General features: G+C 42.1%; 2 protein-coding genes across 5 annotated transcripts; both read right to left on the bottom strand.

Moving 5' to 3' along the window:
• Positions 1–1,895: 1,895 nt before the first annotated feature.
• LOC105019388 lies at positions 1,896–13,134 on the bottom strand. Of its 4 annotated transcripts, none has more exons than XM_010885543.5 (11): positions 12,871–13,134; positions 10,178–10,575; positions 9,249–9,953; positions 8,920–9,042; positions 8,195–8,488; positions 7,669–7,754; positions 7,468–7,574; positions 7,038–7,181; positions 6,758–6,880; positions 6,150–6,419; positions 1,896–3,364 (listed from the first exon to the last, which is right to left on the bottom strand). In XM_010885543.5, exons 2-11 carry the CDS (start codon positions 10,330–10,332, stop codon positions 3,116–3,118), a joined length of 2,256 nt encoding a protein of 751 aa, XP_010883845.2. In that variant the 5' UTR covers positions 10,333–10,575; positions 12,871–13,134; the 3' UTR covers positions 1,896–3,115. The 4 variants fall into 4 exon arrangements, with proteins under 4 accessions (XP_010883845.2, XP_010883843.2, XP_010883844.2 ...); XM_010885541.5 differs by having other exon boundaries at positions 8,920–9,105; positions 12,871–13,131; XM_010885542.5 differs by lacking the exon at positions 12,871–13,134 and adding an exon at positions 12,342–12,610 and having other exon boundaries at positions 8,920–9,105.
• A 393-nt stretch (positions 13,135–13,527) lies between these two features.
• On the bottom strand, positions 13,528–15,146 carry otulina (OTU deubiquitinase with linear linkage specificity a). Its single transcript, XM_010885545.4, has 3 exons — positions 14,887–15,146; positions 14,516–14,637; positions 13,528–14,392 (listed from the first exon to the last, which is right to left on the bottom strand). Exons 1-3 carry the CDS (start codon positions 14,998–15,000, stop codon positions 13,996–13,998), a joined length of 633 nt encoding a protein of 210 aa, XP_010883847.2. The 5' UTR covers positions 15,001–15,146; the 3' UTR covers positions 13,528–13,995.
• Positions 15,147–15,690: the final 544 nt, after the last annotated feature.

Raw genomic sequence — 15,690 nt, 5'->3', positions numbered from 1 at the left:
GACTTCTACATGCTTTGTAAGTGGGAAAACCTGCAAAATCGGCAGTGTATCAAATACTTGTTCTCCCCACTGTATATAGTAATGGGACAGCACTTTAGACATAATCACACGCCTTGACAACACTGAAACATGTTGCACACTATTGTGGGTTTGGGACTTTTTATTTTACGTTTTTAGAATTTATCATCATGCCATTATAGGACAAACTACACACATGCTTGTTTAGCGTTCTTTTTCTTTCTTCTCTTATAGGGCGGGTTTTCCGGGTGTTTTCTCTCTTCCGGGCTTCCCCTGGTAACCCCTGTGTTTCACGTCACAACTCTATGAATAGTGGGAAATTCTCCCAGGCAAAGTTTGCAGAAATTCAAACTTACGAAAAGGGTGCATAAACGGCTCAAAATGTCTGCGTGAGAGCCCTCGCGCACTTGACGATTTGACAGTGGGACAGCCCTAAGCCCTCACAGACTTAGCGAGAACGCGCTTCAAAGTCTGTGAGTCTGGACATCGGGATTGGCCTTAGACTCAGACACAGGACCCAAAAAAGTACCTAAAAGAGCCTTGTGGACAGATGGGACAAAGTTGACCATATACAGTATCTCACAAAAGTGAGTACACCCCTCACATTTTTGTTAATATTTGATTATATCTGTTCATGTGACAACACTGAAGAAATGACACTTTGCTACAATGTAAAAGTAGTGAGTGTACAGCTTGTATAACAGTGTAAATTCACGGTCCCCTCAGAATAACACAACACAGCCATTAATGTCTAAACCGCTGGCAAGAAAAGTGAGTACACCCCTAAGTGACACCCCCTCACCCCTTCAACCTCTGCAGCAATCCTGGCAGCATTCATACGCTTATTTCCCAAAGACAACCTCTGGATATGACACTGAGCATGTGACCTCAGTTTCAGGGTCTTGGCAATCTTCTTATAGCCTAGGCCATCTTAATGAAGAGCAACAATTCATTTTTTCAGATCCTCAGAGTTCTTTGCCATGTTAAGGTGCCATGAGGGAGTATGAGGGAGTGTGAGAGCAATGACACCAACTTTAACACACCTGCTCCCCATTCATACCGGAGTCCTTGTAACACTAATGAGTCACATGACACCGGTGAGGGAAAATGGCTAATTGGGCCTAATTTGGACATTTTCACTTAGAGTTGTACTCACTTTTGTTGCCAGAGGTTTAGACATTAATGGCTGTGAGTTATTTTGATGGGACAGCAAATTTACACTGTTATAAAAGCTGTACACTCAGTACTTTACATTGTAGCAAAGTGTCATTTCTTCAGTGTTGTCACATGAAAAGATATACTCAAATATTAAAAAACATGTGAGGGGTGTACTCCCTTTTGTGAGATACTGTATAAAATGTATGGAAAAAGGACAGTTTGGAGAAGAAATTAAGATATAGCGAAGGGGATGTTAGGATGTTGGCATGTATGGCTGCCACTTGAACAGGCTCACTTGTTTTCATTTATGATGTAATTGCTGACTGCACCAGCAAAATGACTTCTGCAGTGTACAGATGAGTTTTCTTCAGAGATGTAACCAAATACCTGTAAAATAATTGGAAAGTGCTGAACATGCAGTAGATAAGGCTGAAAGAAAATGAAGGCTTTGAAACAAGCAGGATTTGGAGATGGCTGCAGTACAAGCCTGGGAGTGTATCACCAGGGAAGATACACCGGCATCTGGTGATGTCTGTGTGTTGTAGATGTCAATCATTGCATGCAAAAGATATGCTACCAAGCATGAACTATGACTCTTTAAAATTTGTTAAACTAATTACAAAATGGTTAATTTGATATCAATAAAAAATAAACTGTTCTGCATTTTTATATAGAAATTAATTATTACATTTCTCAACAAGCTATTTCCTCAGTAGAACTCAGGATTCCATTGATTTAATGTACAGTCAGGCCATTCTTACTTTTACCAAACAACTGAAAACCAGATACAGATAATGTATTGAGAAAATATTTTATTTTATTCTATTAACTCTATTGTGCACTTACTCTGCACAAATATAACACCTTAGAATTTTTTTACCCAACTGATATAATCAGTGTTAGCTTTAAAAAAGTTTCTTGCTAAATGTTCTCCAGGCAGCAATCACCAATATTCAACCTTTAGTGCATAAATTACTTAAGGCAACTTGGACCGAGCCAGGCTTCATATCTACAACCGAACTCAAAGGCTGGTGGTTGGACAGTAAATATAGGAAACAGTTGCTAGATTCTGAATTTTCAAACATTGGCACGCTGTTTTTCTTTAAGGCTACCTTAGTTAAAGACAACATGTAACTTGTGGACTATAGGTCACACCTTCAGTAAAGATTTGAAGGCAACTAGCACAGCAATTATGCCTTTGACAAACGGTGAACTGATCAAACAATCCTCTCTGCTGTTATGTTTAAGCATATCTCAAAAAATAATAACTTACTGCCAGTGCAAACCATACATTTGGCTTAAAATGCAACACTTCATATTTTACCTAAGAAAATATCCCACAAAAAAGTAGCAAATACTGGTATTCAAATAGCTTCAGTGCTAAACAATGCCTCTAAAAAGTCCTTAATATGAAGCAGTAGTAATTGGTTCTGCTTTAAACAATGTGCTGTGAGGAATCACCCTCGGTTTACACTAGTCTGCTGTACTGTCACTTTTTGTGGGACGCTAAAGTGTCCACCTCTCATGCAAGTGGACGTCTGACAAAGACACCATTTACACCTGATATGAAAATGAAATGGTACTGTGCAAAGCCTTTAGATATCTACTCGATCATTCATTTTGGGCCAGGATTTCGATGCAAGCCATATTACAGTGCAGCCCACTACAACACTCCATTACAGTTGGAGCCGACATTGGCAGCATTTACCATGAATGTAACCTCTTCTTACATTATGGAATCTGTACAATGTTCAATCCCTTGTCAGGCTTAAAAAGCTATTTTTAACCAAGTGCAAAGAGGGACACAATGTCAATACGCAGGAGTCCGTTCAACCACTCCCCCGAAGGGGCGCTTTCTATCTAATGTGCATGAGCACATTCTTTTGGGGCAGCCCTCCGGCTGTGAGGTTTTCGTTGACGACAGCAGGGTATTCTGGGACTAGGAGTCCAATCGGTCTGCTGTGAGGTCCTGTGAAGCGCCGGTGGGTACTTCTGTTGCTTGGAGTCCATCGAGCTGCCCCACAGGTACGTTGTAGTGGCGGTCATCCTCTGTGACCAGACACACGCTGGGCCAGTCTTCCTTATGGTCGTCAGGGTAATAAGTGACAAACTCCTCGGTGTCTGTCATGTAGAGCCTGTAGACCCGGATGGTGTACCGCAAGGTGTAGCCCAGTAGAAACATCTCCACCTAAAAAGAAAACAACGAGAGGACGCTTTAAGAAGTGAACAGCGGCCCGGATTCGAACCCACGCTGCAGCAGCACATGAGCACCGGAGGCAAATGTACTGGTTTTTGTATGTACTATCCTCCACCTCTCAGACACACTGGGGACTATTACTCTAATGTCGTGCTCTGGCTGAAGACCTTGACAACAGTGAGACCTTGAGGCTTGGGCTGGACTGCTGATTAGGGCCCAAAGAACAGATGGTGTTATGCAAGTGCGTGCATGTTAGGCCTCCAGGGTTTGTTTTGAGGGAATGCTTAACACACCCAACATGCACAAAAACTCTTGTGTATGGTTGAGTTTGGCAATGACTACCAGGTAGAGTGCCATCTGTAATTACAGGCACAGTGAAGCATTTCTTGCTTTTTCTTGTTTTGGTTCTGTACTCAAAATGATTGGAATCCAACAATTATTGAGGTTCAATTACAGATTCTCAGAAATGTTCACAGCAATTTTAAACCTAGTAAATTATGTTTTTGTTAGTGTTAATAGTTTTATTTAATATCCGCGACCAGGAACGGCCGTTGATGTGAATAACTGGCCAAACACTCTTTGACCAGTAGGTTAACCTGCCGCCTGGGTTTGGTGCGCTATTTGAGGGCACCAAAACTTTTGGAACAGATAATATCTGAGGATAGATGACTTAAGCCAGTCAGGGACGTCCACACCTGCGGATTACCTGGTTTGGGGGGCCCGTTGCTGTCCCTGTCCTTGTCCACCTGGTCATACTTCTGACCTAGTCTAAATTCAAATAGACTCTATAATTAGCCCAGAGAAATGTATTTATTATTCCAATTGGACTCTTAATATCTCACCCGGCACAGCCAGAAGAGGACTGGTGACCCCTCTGAGCCTGGGTCCTCTCTAGGTTTCTTCCTAAAATTCGACCTTAGGGAGTTTTTCCTAGCCACTGAAATTCAACACTACTGTTGTTTGCTCCTTGGGGTTAAAGGCCGGGTGTCTCTGTAAAGCACTTTGTGACAACTGCTGTTGTAAAAAGGGCTTTATAAATACATTTGATTGATTGATTGTCATGAATAACTCCATTGTTGCTTTGGTAGTATATATTTAGGGTCATTGTCCTGTGTCATAAAACACTATCCAGCATGTTTGGATGCATCGGTTGTGCATCTGTTTGTAGCGTACAATAAGTTTCTGTAAAATGTATTCTGTACACAGAATTAACAATGCCTCTGCCATCAAAAGTTATCAATGAAAACAAGTGAGCCAGTTCCAGTGGCTCATTAATAAACAGAAAGTGGTATGTCAATCCACTTTCCTTGTGCCACCACTCTGGTACATGTTCATCTTATCTTTCTACAAAAAAAAAATCCCCAAACTCTGCAGGTTCTTTAGGTATTCATTTTTTTTAGCCAACTGTAACCTTTCCATTCAGTTTTTGATGCTAACTAGTGGTTTGACCTTGCAGTGTAGCCTCTGTAGTCCTGGTGGTGAAGTCTTCTGTGTATGATAGTGGCTGACACATCCGTGCCTACCTCCTGGAGAGTAATCCGTCTGCCTTTATTCATCCAATTATCCACTGTAGAGGTCTTACTTGGTCTACCAGGCTGTTTGCTATTGCCTTTTTTGTTCCAAACATTTGTTTTGAGGTCAGACTAACCTGAAACAACTGCCAAGCCAATAGCCCAAATACCATTGGTGCCCTGAAATAATATATAAAACAACCTGAAAGGATAACTAAGAATCTATACTTCATATTTTATTTAAGCGTAAGCGGAGCCGGCCGAAAAGAGTGAATGTCTCTTTCTGAATGAGTGAGTGCCTGACTGACTGACCACCCACTGTTACGTTATAGTAAGCCCAAGTAAAACTGTTTACGGTTATATTGCGATGGACGAACTGCACCGACAAGGAACATATTGTTCTCGATTTCGATTTACATAGCGTAGTTCACATATAGCATAGTGATTATATTCAACTTTCATTGTTTTCTAAAGAAATGAACCAGCCATTGAGTGATATGAGTCATTGTTTTCATTATATGTAACTATTAGCTAGCCATTTCCTGTATTCTCTTTCTAATTTAATGGGTTGAATGTAGTGTAGGGACCCTGTTATACCTGTTGTTGTGTTGGATGTTAACTAATGTAGGGAACTAGTTTCGAGAACCATAGAGTTTCGACTCATTTGTTTTGACAGGGCAGATGTGAACAGACACCACATGTCTACACATGAATCAAGTGTAACAACATTTGTGTTTAAATAGCATAGTTGTTAAAGACACAGTCTGCCACATGGAAACCGCGGGTCGAATCCAGCCAGGGGCAACAACACTCATCCCTTCTAATCGCAGGCCGGCAGAACTAGACTTGACAGGCTCCTTTTCTTGTTTTAGTATAAAGCCAAATGAACAAATGCATCAATATCCCTATACTTACAAATGGCACTGTATTTTGCAGCTACTATAGCAACCAATGAGCCGAACCTTCATGGTTTCTTACAATTTACTTAAGACTCCAAGCATGCTGGGAAAGTGTAACTATAAATATTGACAGACATTTAAGTGATGTCTATAAAAGCCATATGATATGCAATTCAAACTGATCTCTAATCCATGAATTTGATATATTCACACCTGTCATCCCACTAATGCCCAGCAAAAGATTATTCCTAGGAACAGATCAGAATGTTTTTCCCTTTCATTGTACATTACATACAACATTTAGAGGGAACAATTGGGACCCAAAATCAGCATCTAGGGCTGACCACATCCAAAGTTGCTGCTCACCTGCTCCAGCCCGCCACTGAATCCCACTTTGCTCAGGTGGTTGGAGAGGAAGGCGCGCGGGCGGTCGGAGGAGTCGCGCGCAAACAGCAGCCAGCAGAAGACGGGCACGTCCCCTCCCCCCTGCATGGCGGCGTGGAGCTCTGAGGCCCGCGCCAGCATGAGAACCTTCAGGGCCTCCAGCATGCCCAGTTCCTCCTCTCCTCCCCGGAAGACGTGCTCGCACAAACGCTGCCTCTCCTCGGCGCCGGAGCAGCCCACCGCCTCCTCCCACTGGACGCAACAGACAAAGACAGGGCGTGTACCAGGTCAGCATTACCATGGCTAGAAACGGCGCACTGACTCTCATTCACCCATAATGACCAGGGGATCCACCTATCCTGTTTCCTGCTAAAAATCTGACTGGTTCCTATGAGGCAGTGATGGAGGCCACTGGTGGTGCGTTAAACCACAAAACACCCTAAAACTGCCACTAAAAGCCTTTCCCATAGGCTCATGATTACAACCAGAGGGTTAAGGAACCAGTCTCCTCTGACAGCCTGAGGTAAGGCGTGGGTGTGGGTCTCTGAAGCGCACGTTACATGGGACGGTTAGGAAGACATGGCCGGTACCCTGTTCCGGAGAAGCTTCACGTAGCGTTTCAGCTGCTGGACGGAATCCTCGCTCCCCTCCCCCTGTCTGCATCCTGAGGGGAACGTCCACTCGCCAAGCTGCTCCTCCAGATCCTCTAGCCACTGGGGAGAAAGGGTCATATTCCTTTCTCATTACATTACATTTTTTTATAATAATAATAATTTAATTCCTGTTTGAATAACCAACCATTATAAGTGCTAATGAATTGTACACGCTTCAGACAGTACACACAGCAGTAGTTACATAAGCACAGCGTACCGTGAAGATGGGTTCCTCCTTCAGCCAGGCAGGAGGCTGGCTGCTAGTGGAGAGCACCTGGAACAGAGTCGCCCGGAGGGCACAATAGTTATCTCCTCGCACGCGTCGCAGACAGCCAAACCTCTGAGACAGCTCAGTGTAACCCTGGGACCAGAGGGGAAGAGGGAACTGGTGTGAGTCATGAGGTGAATGAATAACAACAAAAACACACATGAATAACAACAAAAACACACATAGGTGCCGACCTACAACGGAAAGATTCTGCAGTAGCAATGCAACACTTCGAAGCCTAAATCAAAGCACGTACCAACCTCTACTTCAAATGTGATTCACGATTAATAGAAAGTCCAAAAGAAATGTCTCCTCAGCTTTTAACCCAAACAATTTGGAGAGAAAATGTAACCATTTAGTTTCTGGCAAATCGACTGACCTTTCTAATAAGGGCACTTTTGGCAGTGCTTCCTTTCCACTCTCTCTCACCATAGGACCGAATATCCACCATAGGATCCAGACTGCATCGGTCTTCAACCTTTGGGACTGTGATGAGAAGAAAGTGAGAAAGTGCAAACTATTACGTATAGAATATTTTCTGGCCGTAAATAATTAAGGGAAAAGCCTGAGAGTTACTGACGTGTAATTTCAAACAGAGGCTCTGGTCCTGCATGCTTGGCTGACCCCTGGAGGAGCTCTTTGGCCCCGAGATACAGGTCTTCCTCACTAAGAAGGAGAAGTCATATTTAACACTGTAAATTCTATGATTACAATTTTTGGTGAGAATGTTAATGTCAATTTATGAACGATCACACATTACTTTTATTTTATATTTACAAAATGACACAGGGGATAGAGTTTAAAGGCACAGGTTGAATGGTTGGAGTGGGGAACTGAACACTGGTCTACAGCGGGAGGTGGCCTGGTTATGTGTGTATAAGCCAGGAGTTCTACCTGAAGACAACAGGCCATAGAAGCTTGGTTAAATGTTTTTTGATGAGTGAAGAAAATAATTTTTCCCTTTAAGTTTTATCATTATTATATGAGAAACGGAAAGAGGGGATAATCTGTTAAAACAGTCAATTGACTTGTATGGGCTAAAATATCATTTTTGTCTTGTACATGATTTCAACACTGAGGCTTTACAGACAGGGGCTTTGACAAACCTAACTCCCAGATCCTCCTCCACTAGGAGATCTTCCTTCCTCACTTGTAACACATCCACCTTTACATCCGCTACAGTGATAAGCTTGTGGTCTTGTCCTTTTTGGCCCTCCTCCCCTTCCGTCTCTGTTAGCAGGGCCACTGTCACAGGAGCACAGTCTTCCATTTCCCCCTTGTCCTTTTTCTCATCTTGCATTGGTACTTCTTCCTCATCTTCCTCTAAGAGGTCTCCTAAACACGGGACATCAGTCAGTCCACCTTGGCCAGCTCTCTTCTCGTCCTTGCATGAGTTCAGACTGGAGAGAGAGAAAGAAGTCAATAAAGCCATTGTATGAAGTGCTTGCTGATCACCTTATCCAGACAGACGTCACACCCAAGACCTCCAAGAGAAGAACCGGTCTTCTGTTAAGGTATAATATTGTCAAATGGCATTCCTCTAGTACGGTCTAGAATCAGATGAACCATAATGTCAGCACTGTTCTAATGTGAAACTCTAGAAGGCACTTTAATTTACCTTGTGGAACCGTATATGTACATTCAGCACTGGAAAGAGTAAAACCACTTAACGCTCGGATATGCCTCGTCACAGACAATTTCAGAGGTTTTTCGCTGCCCCCTAATGTTGGTAAAGCAGATTACAACCATAATATTTGATTTTTTTTTGTTACTCTTTTACTTTTTACTCTTCTTTAGGATCGATGTATCATTAAGCTGTGCTTCTACTCACCTCTTGCAGGCATCAGTGTGACTTGTTGGCTCTGTCTCCGTCACCAGGCTTTTCTGTGTGGGCGTTATAGCCTCTCTCACAGCAGGCGACTGCTCCGGATCCTCAGGACCAAAGTCGTTGAGGCTGTTATCAATGTAAGCGTCAGAGCTCATATTCTTTCCATCATCACCGTCCTTCATCACAAAGCTAGGCAAGAGATTTAATTAATACACAATATTAATTATGAAAAGCACACCATTCTATGAACCCCCAACCCCCCCCCCCCCCGCCAAAAGAGTCAAAAGCGAACACGACTGGAGTTTGAATCAAAGCTTAGACATCCGACTCACTTAGACGATACGCGTAGGTGAGGGACCGTGTCCGTAGTAGCAGATGACTTCAGGCACTTCTCCTGGACGGCAACATGGCTGTCACAGGCCTCTGCGAGCTGGGTATCCGGGACAGAAGCGACCACCACGGCGACAGAGCAGCCCTCCTCTGACTTGGACAGAAGGTTTGCAGTATTGTGGAGGGATATTGTAGAAACCCCAACCGCAGTTTCAGAACTGATGTGTTCGGGGGACACCTCAGCTTTGACGGCAGACGTTTCGAAGCATTCCTCATCAGCATCGGGTGTAACCGTTAGTTCGTCAGAACGTTTATTGTGGACCTCAGTGAAAGTGTCCTTAGCATGCACACCGAAATCTTTTTTCTCATTTTTCTCTTCACCTGCTCTGGCATCGACTTCATCGGGACACAGTGGAGGATCTGAAGTGCATCTCTTAGATTCTACAGGTGCTCTCTTTGTGGCTGGGCTTTCTTCCAATGTGGCGGTTTTCTTGGTGCATTTGTCCGGGGCGGTGAGGAGGGAATTAGCTAAGACCCCAGTGTTAGTGTTAGGAGAGGAGGAGAGGAGCCCATTGGTCACTGTAGGCAGGGATTTGGCAGTGTCTTCTTTCCCATTGTCTTTGGGAGAGGCACTCAGCCTCACCTTTGTGGTGACAACCGCCTCCTCTTTCTCTTTGCTTCCCTCTCGCTTGTCTACTTCCGTTTTCCTGTGACAAATCACGTGTGGGGGAGAAACAAAGACGCATTTTGAGTTGTCCCAACAGTGTCAACGAATAAGAAGGGTGCACCATTACAGTAACACAGTAAAAAACATTTTGGCCTCAGTAAAGCTCCTTTTAAAAGCTTGATATGTTAATGTTTTGTTGAAGGAGTGTTTCGTCTTAGTAGAGTGATTAATTACACAACCAATGCATTGATTTAATTATCTTACCTCATTTCAGGGTAAGCCTCGGGACCATTGTGGACTACAGCATCCTCCCTTCTTTCTGATGAGGACGCCGGACCTTTTACACCTCCAGGAAGTAACCCACTTATTTCCTCCACATTTTCACAAGAGTTCACAGCAGGACAACACCAGTTCCCCATTCCTACTGCTTAGACAATGGACACCCTCTGCCTCTCTATAGTAGGTCTTGGATAAAACAGTGTGGTACAAAAATCCACAGGGTCCGCAGGAGCTTATTTTCAAATATCCTGAGATTTTAGGTCCATTAGAAACTGTTTGGAGAATCTCTAAAACATGACCTAAAGACCTCTAAGACATATTTCAACCATAAACTTGCAGCTTTAAGTGCCAAGGTCATGCTGTAGCTCTGGAGCTTGTTGTTTCTGCAAGAAAAAGAAAACATGTACTGAAAAAGATGTGTGTTTATTTCACCTGTGGAAACGGTATATTTGTGTAAGCAGTATATTTAAGTAAAACTTCACATTGACTGGAATTTGAGGAGCAATGGCATGCACTGGATTCAAAACCGAAATATTCAGTTGGAGGTGAAAATCGATGCTGTTAACAGGACGCGACTTTGCAGGCGCAGGGAGGTATTGACAAATCGTGGGGGCTCACCTTGATTATGGCTCCCTACTCTGCTGCTAGGGTAGCCATTTGGTTTTAACACATTTTTGTATATACTTAGCAGACATATTGTATAATTCACAGCTGGCCTGTAATCTAGATTGTGGATCCTCATGCCCTAAGGTTTTACACTGCCCACGCCACTCTAATGGAGTAAGGAAGTTATATATACACACACACACACACACACACATACACACATCATATTTATCAACCCACTTCATACCACTGGGGGAAAATACTTTTCTCCAGTGAAACGATTCATGTAAACAACTTTGTTGATAACATGAAACAAATTCAAACCCCCTGGATTGTAAGAAGAGTCCATAGAGATCATGCCTAATTTACTTTTTGTCAAACTAACCTTCCCCAGCTAAAGGTTAGCGATGGTTAACTCCTTTAGTTGCGGTCGATGCTGGATGAACCAAAATTGTCTACAATTAAACAAAGATAAAACAGAGATTACTGTGTTTACCAGCAAAAATAAAAGAACTAGTATTAGTAAAGAGCTGGATTCTTGGGCCCTAAAAACCAGGGACCAAGTGAGTAATCTTGGCGTTCTGATAGACCTCACATTTAACCGTAATATCAAAGCGGTCACCAAAACAGCATTCCATCATCTCACAAATGTAGCCAGAATCAAAGGCCTGGTGTCCCAAAAAGACCAAGAGAAGCTCACCCATGTTTGTATCGCTAGAAGGGTTGACTACTGTAATGGCCTCTTAACTGGACTCCCCAAAAAGACTGTAAAACAGAATGCTGCTGCTACAATGTTAACCAGGACCAAGAGAACAGAGCACATCACTCTGGTTCTTAAAACTTTGCACTGGCTTCCAGTCAGTTACAGAATATATTTTAAACTGGTGCTTTCAGTTTATAAATCACTGAATGGTTTAGGCCCCGAAAACATTTCTGATATTTTTGAAGAATATAAACCGAGCAGGGCTCTTAGATCCATGAGCACAGGTCAGCTAATAGAGCCCAGAGTCCAAACTAAACATGGTAAAGTGGCATACAAGCAGTTACGCTTCACACAACTGGAATAAACTACCAAAATAATTTAGATGTGCCCTAAACCTATCAATGTTTAAATCCAGGTTAAAAACACTTCTCTTTTCACGCGCCTGTTTAGCCTTACATCTTTTAGCTTCCTATGTTTTTATCCGGTTTTCTTATTCGGTTCTTATTATTATGTTGTCTTGATGTTTTCATTTGAGTATTTGTTTTATGCTATTGTATTTTTTTATTTGTAAAGCACATTGAATTGCTTCTATGTATACATTGTGCTATATAAATAAGCTTGCTTGCTATTATCGTGCTAACCTGCATAGACAGGTAGAATATCGTTCATTGATTGAAGTAGTAGTATTTTGGAGCGGACTGGTGACTATACGATATTAATGTCATTAATGACATCTGGATGGAATTATTTGTTCAGTTACGATTGGGGCGACATTTCAATAGTGTGTCGCTGCTAGAAATCACGCAAGGCTACATTCTTGGGAAATGATTACTTCCTTACCACAGTTGAGCAGGCGCGAATGAAAACGTCACTTTTCTGTGAGGATCTATGTTCCTCTGTATAAAAATAGTTGAATTCTACTGAATGGTGAGATCGGCGTTACTAGTTGATCAACTATGCTAGTCGACGACACGGAAGTGCCCGATATGCTGATGTGTGTTCGTTTCATAGGAATTGTGTTGCTAAACATTTCTTTTCATATGGTAAATAGTCTTGTAAAATGTGACAATTTGGTTCATCATTACTTAATTGTTCAGATTAGGATTTAGGTTATATGTTAATTGTGTTATTCTGTTACTTCCCCGTAACATTACTTAAACTAGCAAACTAAAGAAAATGTTATTATATCACGAACACGCGCTGGATGACAAAATAGTTGAAGACGCGAAAGATTTAACGCGCGACCATAACGAATTATGAATCTCCGAGCTCAGATTTGAAATATCGGGACATACAGTACAGCATTATGCTAATATTATGTCCATGGTCGGCGTACAATCGAGATTTAGTAGTCCAGCTAGTTACTTACTTTCAATGTTGACGACTGAAGATTCCAAAACATTTTTCACAGGTGTCCCCACTTGTTGCAAAATATAACCACCAGTTGATAAACGTCGTGCTGTTTGTACTGTACTGTCAAAGCACATCATACATTTCGGTGATTACTTCCGGGTCGCTACTGAGTTATTTATAATTTTTCGGCTATGAAATTAAGACACTGCTGGCTGAACCCCGCCACAGTAGCGAGGTTTTTTCATTGTTTACTCTCCATCCTTGACATGGTCAAGTGCGAATACAATGCAGTATTTTGTAAGATGTGTAGAAAACGATGTAAATCACTCTCACACAACATATATTGTTCATTCCCTAGCCAGATTAACCAATCCTTGATTTGTTCATCATGTGGGGGAATTCCAACGTCGGATTAGAGATTTGTACAATAACACATTAAAAGTGTATTTCCCCCTTACTGCAAATCGTTCAAATTAGAGCATCGTGTGCCGCATGGACCGAATCAATACAATTCTAATTCTAGAAAACCGAGGAAATACAATTAAAATGTAAGTCATTTATCCAGAGCGGCTTTCCGTAATTAGTGCATACATTTTTTCACAAAAATTCTGTTTATCAAAACTGGTTTTATCAAAACTGGAGCCACACATCAAATCATAACTGTACGCAAGTATGCCTTCAAAACGAGACGTTTAATTTTCAAAACGTTTTGCAATCAATGGTGGGGTAGTAAAATAATAATAGGTGGTTAAACGTGAATGAAAAATAATGAGTAATGCTCAATATACATCAGGATTAAGGCCCTGATTCGTTGCAGCAACTCCCAGCAGATTTAGGACAGTCTAGGGATCAGCCAAAGCATATTTCTTCCTGCAGCTCAATCAACTGCAATGTTTCGACCAGAATCCTTGTACCCTGGAAGGAAAGCGCTCTTATTTTAACCCAGTGCCCAATCCACCCCAAGGAATTGTTAGAGCGAAATAAGGCAACCGTATTAATTTTACCAACCACTACACTACTGAGTGCAATGGATTATATGAACATTTATAATAAATGTATTAAATTACAAATTCAATAAAAAAAATAACAATCACACTAGTTCAGTCATCCGTTGAGTTCTTTTAGTATCTGATGTAACTATTCACTCTGTAGCACTCTTCAGCTGCTCCAGATGCTGAATCAGTTCCAGGGGCAGCCCCAATTCAGACACTATGTCCATGCAGCACTGTAAAAGCTGCTCAAGACTTTCTCCTGGAACAGTAAAGAAGAAGGAACCAAGTTCCACGTTACTGCTTTTCTTACAGCAGCCTGAACCTTTGCTGCAACCCGCTCCCCCACAGGACATCTCTCCCTCCCCAACGGCCAGATCTTCCATGGTCTCCGAAACATCACTGACACTGGGCATGGGGTTCTCCAGGCCCATCCTCATGGCCTCCATAATATAGTCCTCATGCTTTACAACACGCTGTAAGAGGTCAGCCACTGAAGCTGGGATGGGATTGTCCGGTCTCTGGAACTGGCACCAGCACTGTATAGCACTGTGAAAAGAGACACAATGGACCAACAGATTCAGAGACAATGGGAGCGTGAACGGGGTGGGACAGGCATGGTTCATGTAGAACAGAGCCAACACAGTCACTTATTACATCATGGAAAGCTACCTTATTACTCCTTTTAGCCGTCCAACGGCAATGGTCTTCTCAGCTCCTTCCCTGTAACCCATGTTGAAACCGAGCTGGAGTGACGCTTCTTTTCCATGGTCGATGCCATCAACATAGCCGTCCTGACAGAAAATCATAGATCATAATCTAGAGTTTCGAGAGTGCTGTGGTTGCAATATAGGCAGTATTTCCATTAGTTACAATACACATTATGTAATGCTAGAGTGACATTTCAGTTCTACCTATAGCCGACCGAAAACGTTAACAATTTCAACTACTTCAACTCAACGCACATGACAATAAAATGAACATGTACAGCTAGCTTTAGTTGTAGGAAACATCAATGTAACTTTAATAATAATGTACTATACCTTCACACGTTTTTTCATATTGTACTTCCATTCTTTGTCCTGTAAATTTATATCATCCGCATCCTCGTCAAATACATCCTCTCCACTGTACTGTACAGACTTAACCCAAGACATCGTATACTTTTCCCAAATCAGGAATGAACGTTTAGAAACATTTTGACCGCAATTCACACAGGCAGAAAAAGTACGACGTCATCACAACGCGCATTTAGTTTTTTTCTTCGGTTGGTACCGACAAAAAAGTGCTACTGCCACCTTCAGCGGTGGAGTTATAGTAATAGGTGAAGTAATACTCATTCGCAGGGGGCGTTTTAGTTACTCTGTAGATGGCGCTAAAGCCATACAATTTCATAGTGCGAAAAATATGCAGTCCTACCACATGTATTTGTCAAATTAATATTTGGACCTAAACGCCAGTTCCATTGTTCTTTGATGTGTGTATAAGAATAGACGCATCCTCCTTGGAAGAACCTACTCTCCCACCCTACTTTGGCAGTTTGCGTTTTCCGATATCCTGATTGACAAAAACCTAGAACGAAAAGTGACGATTTCAGTCAATTTATCTTAACATAACAGAAAACGGATTGTGAGCGCTAAAATGGCAATCTGTCATGCTAGTTACTATAGGATTACCATTGAATTAATTGTACTTGGATCACTATGTCTAAACGCTCAAAATTAACAATATCAATCATTAAATGGATACTTAGGGAGTTTGACAATGAGCCCTTTATATACTTACCCAGATGCAGATGAACTTGTTGATGTAATTTTTATGTATCTGCTTCCAGTATGACAGAATTT

This window comes from Esox lucius, chromosome 21 (assembly GCF_011004845.1).
Source record: "Esox lucius isolate fEsoLuc1 chromosome 21, fEsoLuc1.pri, whole genome shotgun sequence".
In the NCBI taxonomy this organism is placed as follows: Eukaryota; Metazoa; Chordata; class Actinopteri; order Esociformes; family Esocidae; genus Esox; species Esox lucius.
This window is presented reverse-complemented; position numbering and strand designations above follow the sequence as displayed.

What these genes read in the sequence shown, in the direction of transcription:
- LOC105019388 (XM_010885541.5), bottom strand. Translation starts at nt 10,332, where the DNA reads ATGGGGAACTGGTGTTGTCCTGCTGTGAACTCTTGTGAAAATGTGGAG. An exon ending in GAGGAGGATCTGGGAGTTAG is followed by an intron (nt 7,755 to 8,194) that starts GTTTGTCAAAGC and finishes TCTCCTTCTTAG; the next exon opens with TGAGGAAGACCTGTATCTCG. An exon ending in AGGAGGAACCCATCTTCACG is followed by an intron (nt 6,881 to 7,037) that starts GTACGCTGTGCT and finishes CTTTCTCCCCAG; the next exon opens with TGGCTAGAGGATCTGGAGGA.
- otulina (XM_010885545.4), bottom strand. Translation starts at nt 15,000, where the DNA reads ATGTCTTGGGTTAAGTCTGTACAGTACAGTGGAGAGGATGTATTTGAC. An exon ending in ATATGAAAAAACGTGTGAAG is followed by an intron (nt 14,638 to 14,886) that starts GTATAGTACATT and finishes ATTTTCTGTCAG; the next exon opens with GACGGCTATGTTGATGGCAT. An exon ending in CGGCTAAAAGGAGTAATAAG is followed by an intron (nt 14,393 to 14,515) that starts GTAGCTTTCCAT and finishes CTCTTTTCACAG; the next exon opens with TGCTATACAGTGCTGGTGCC.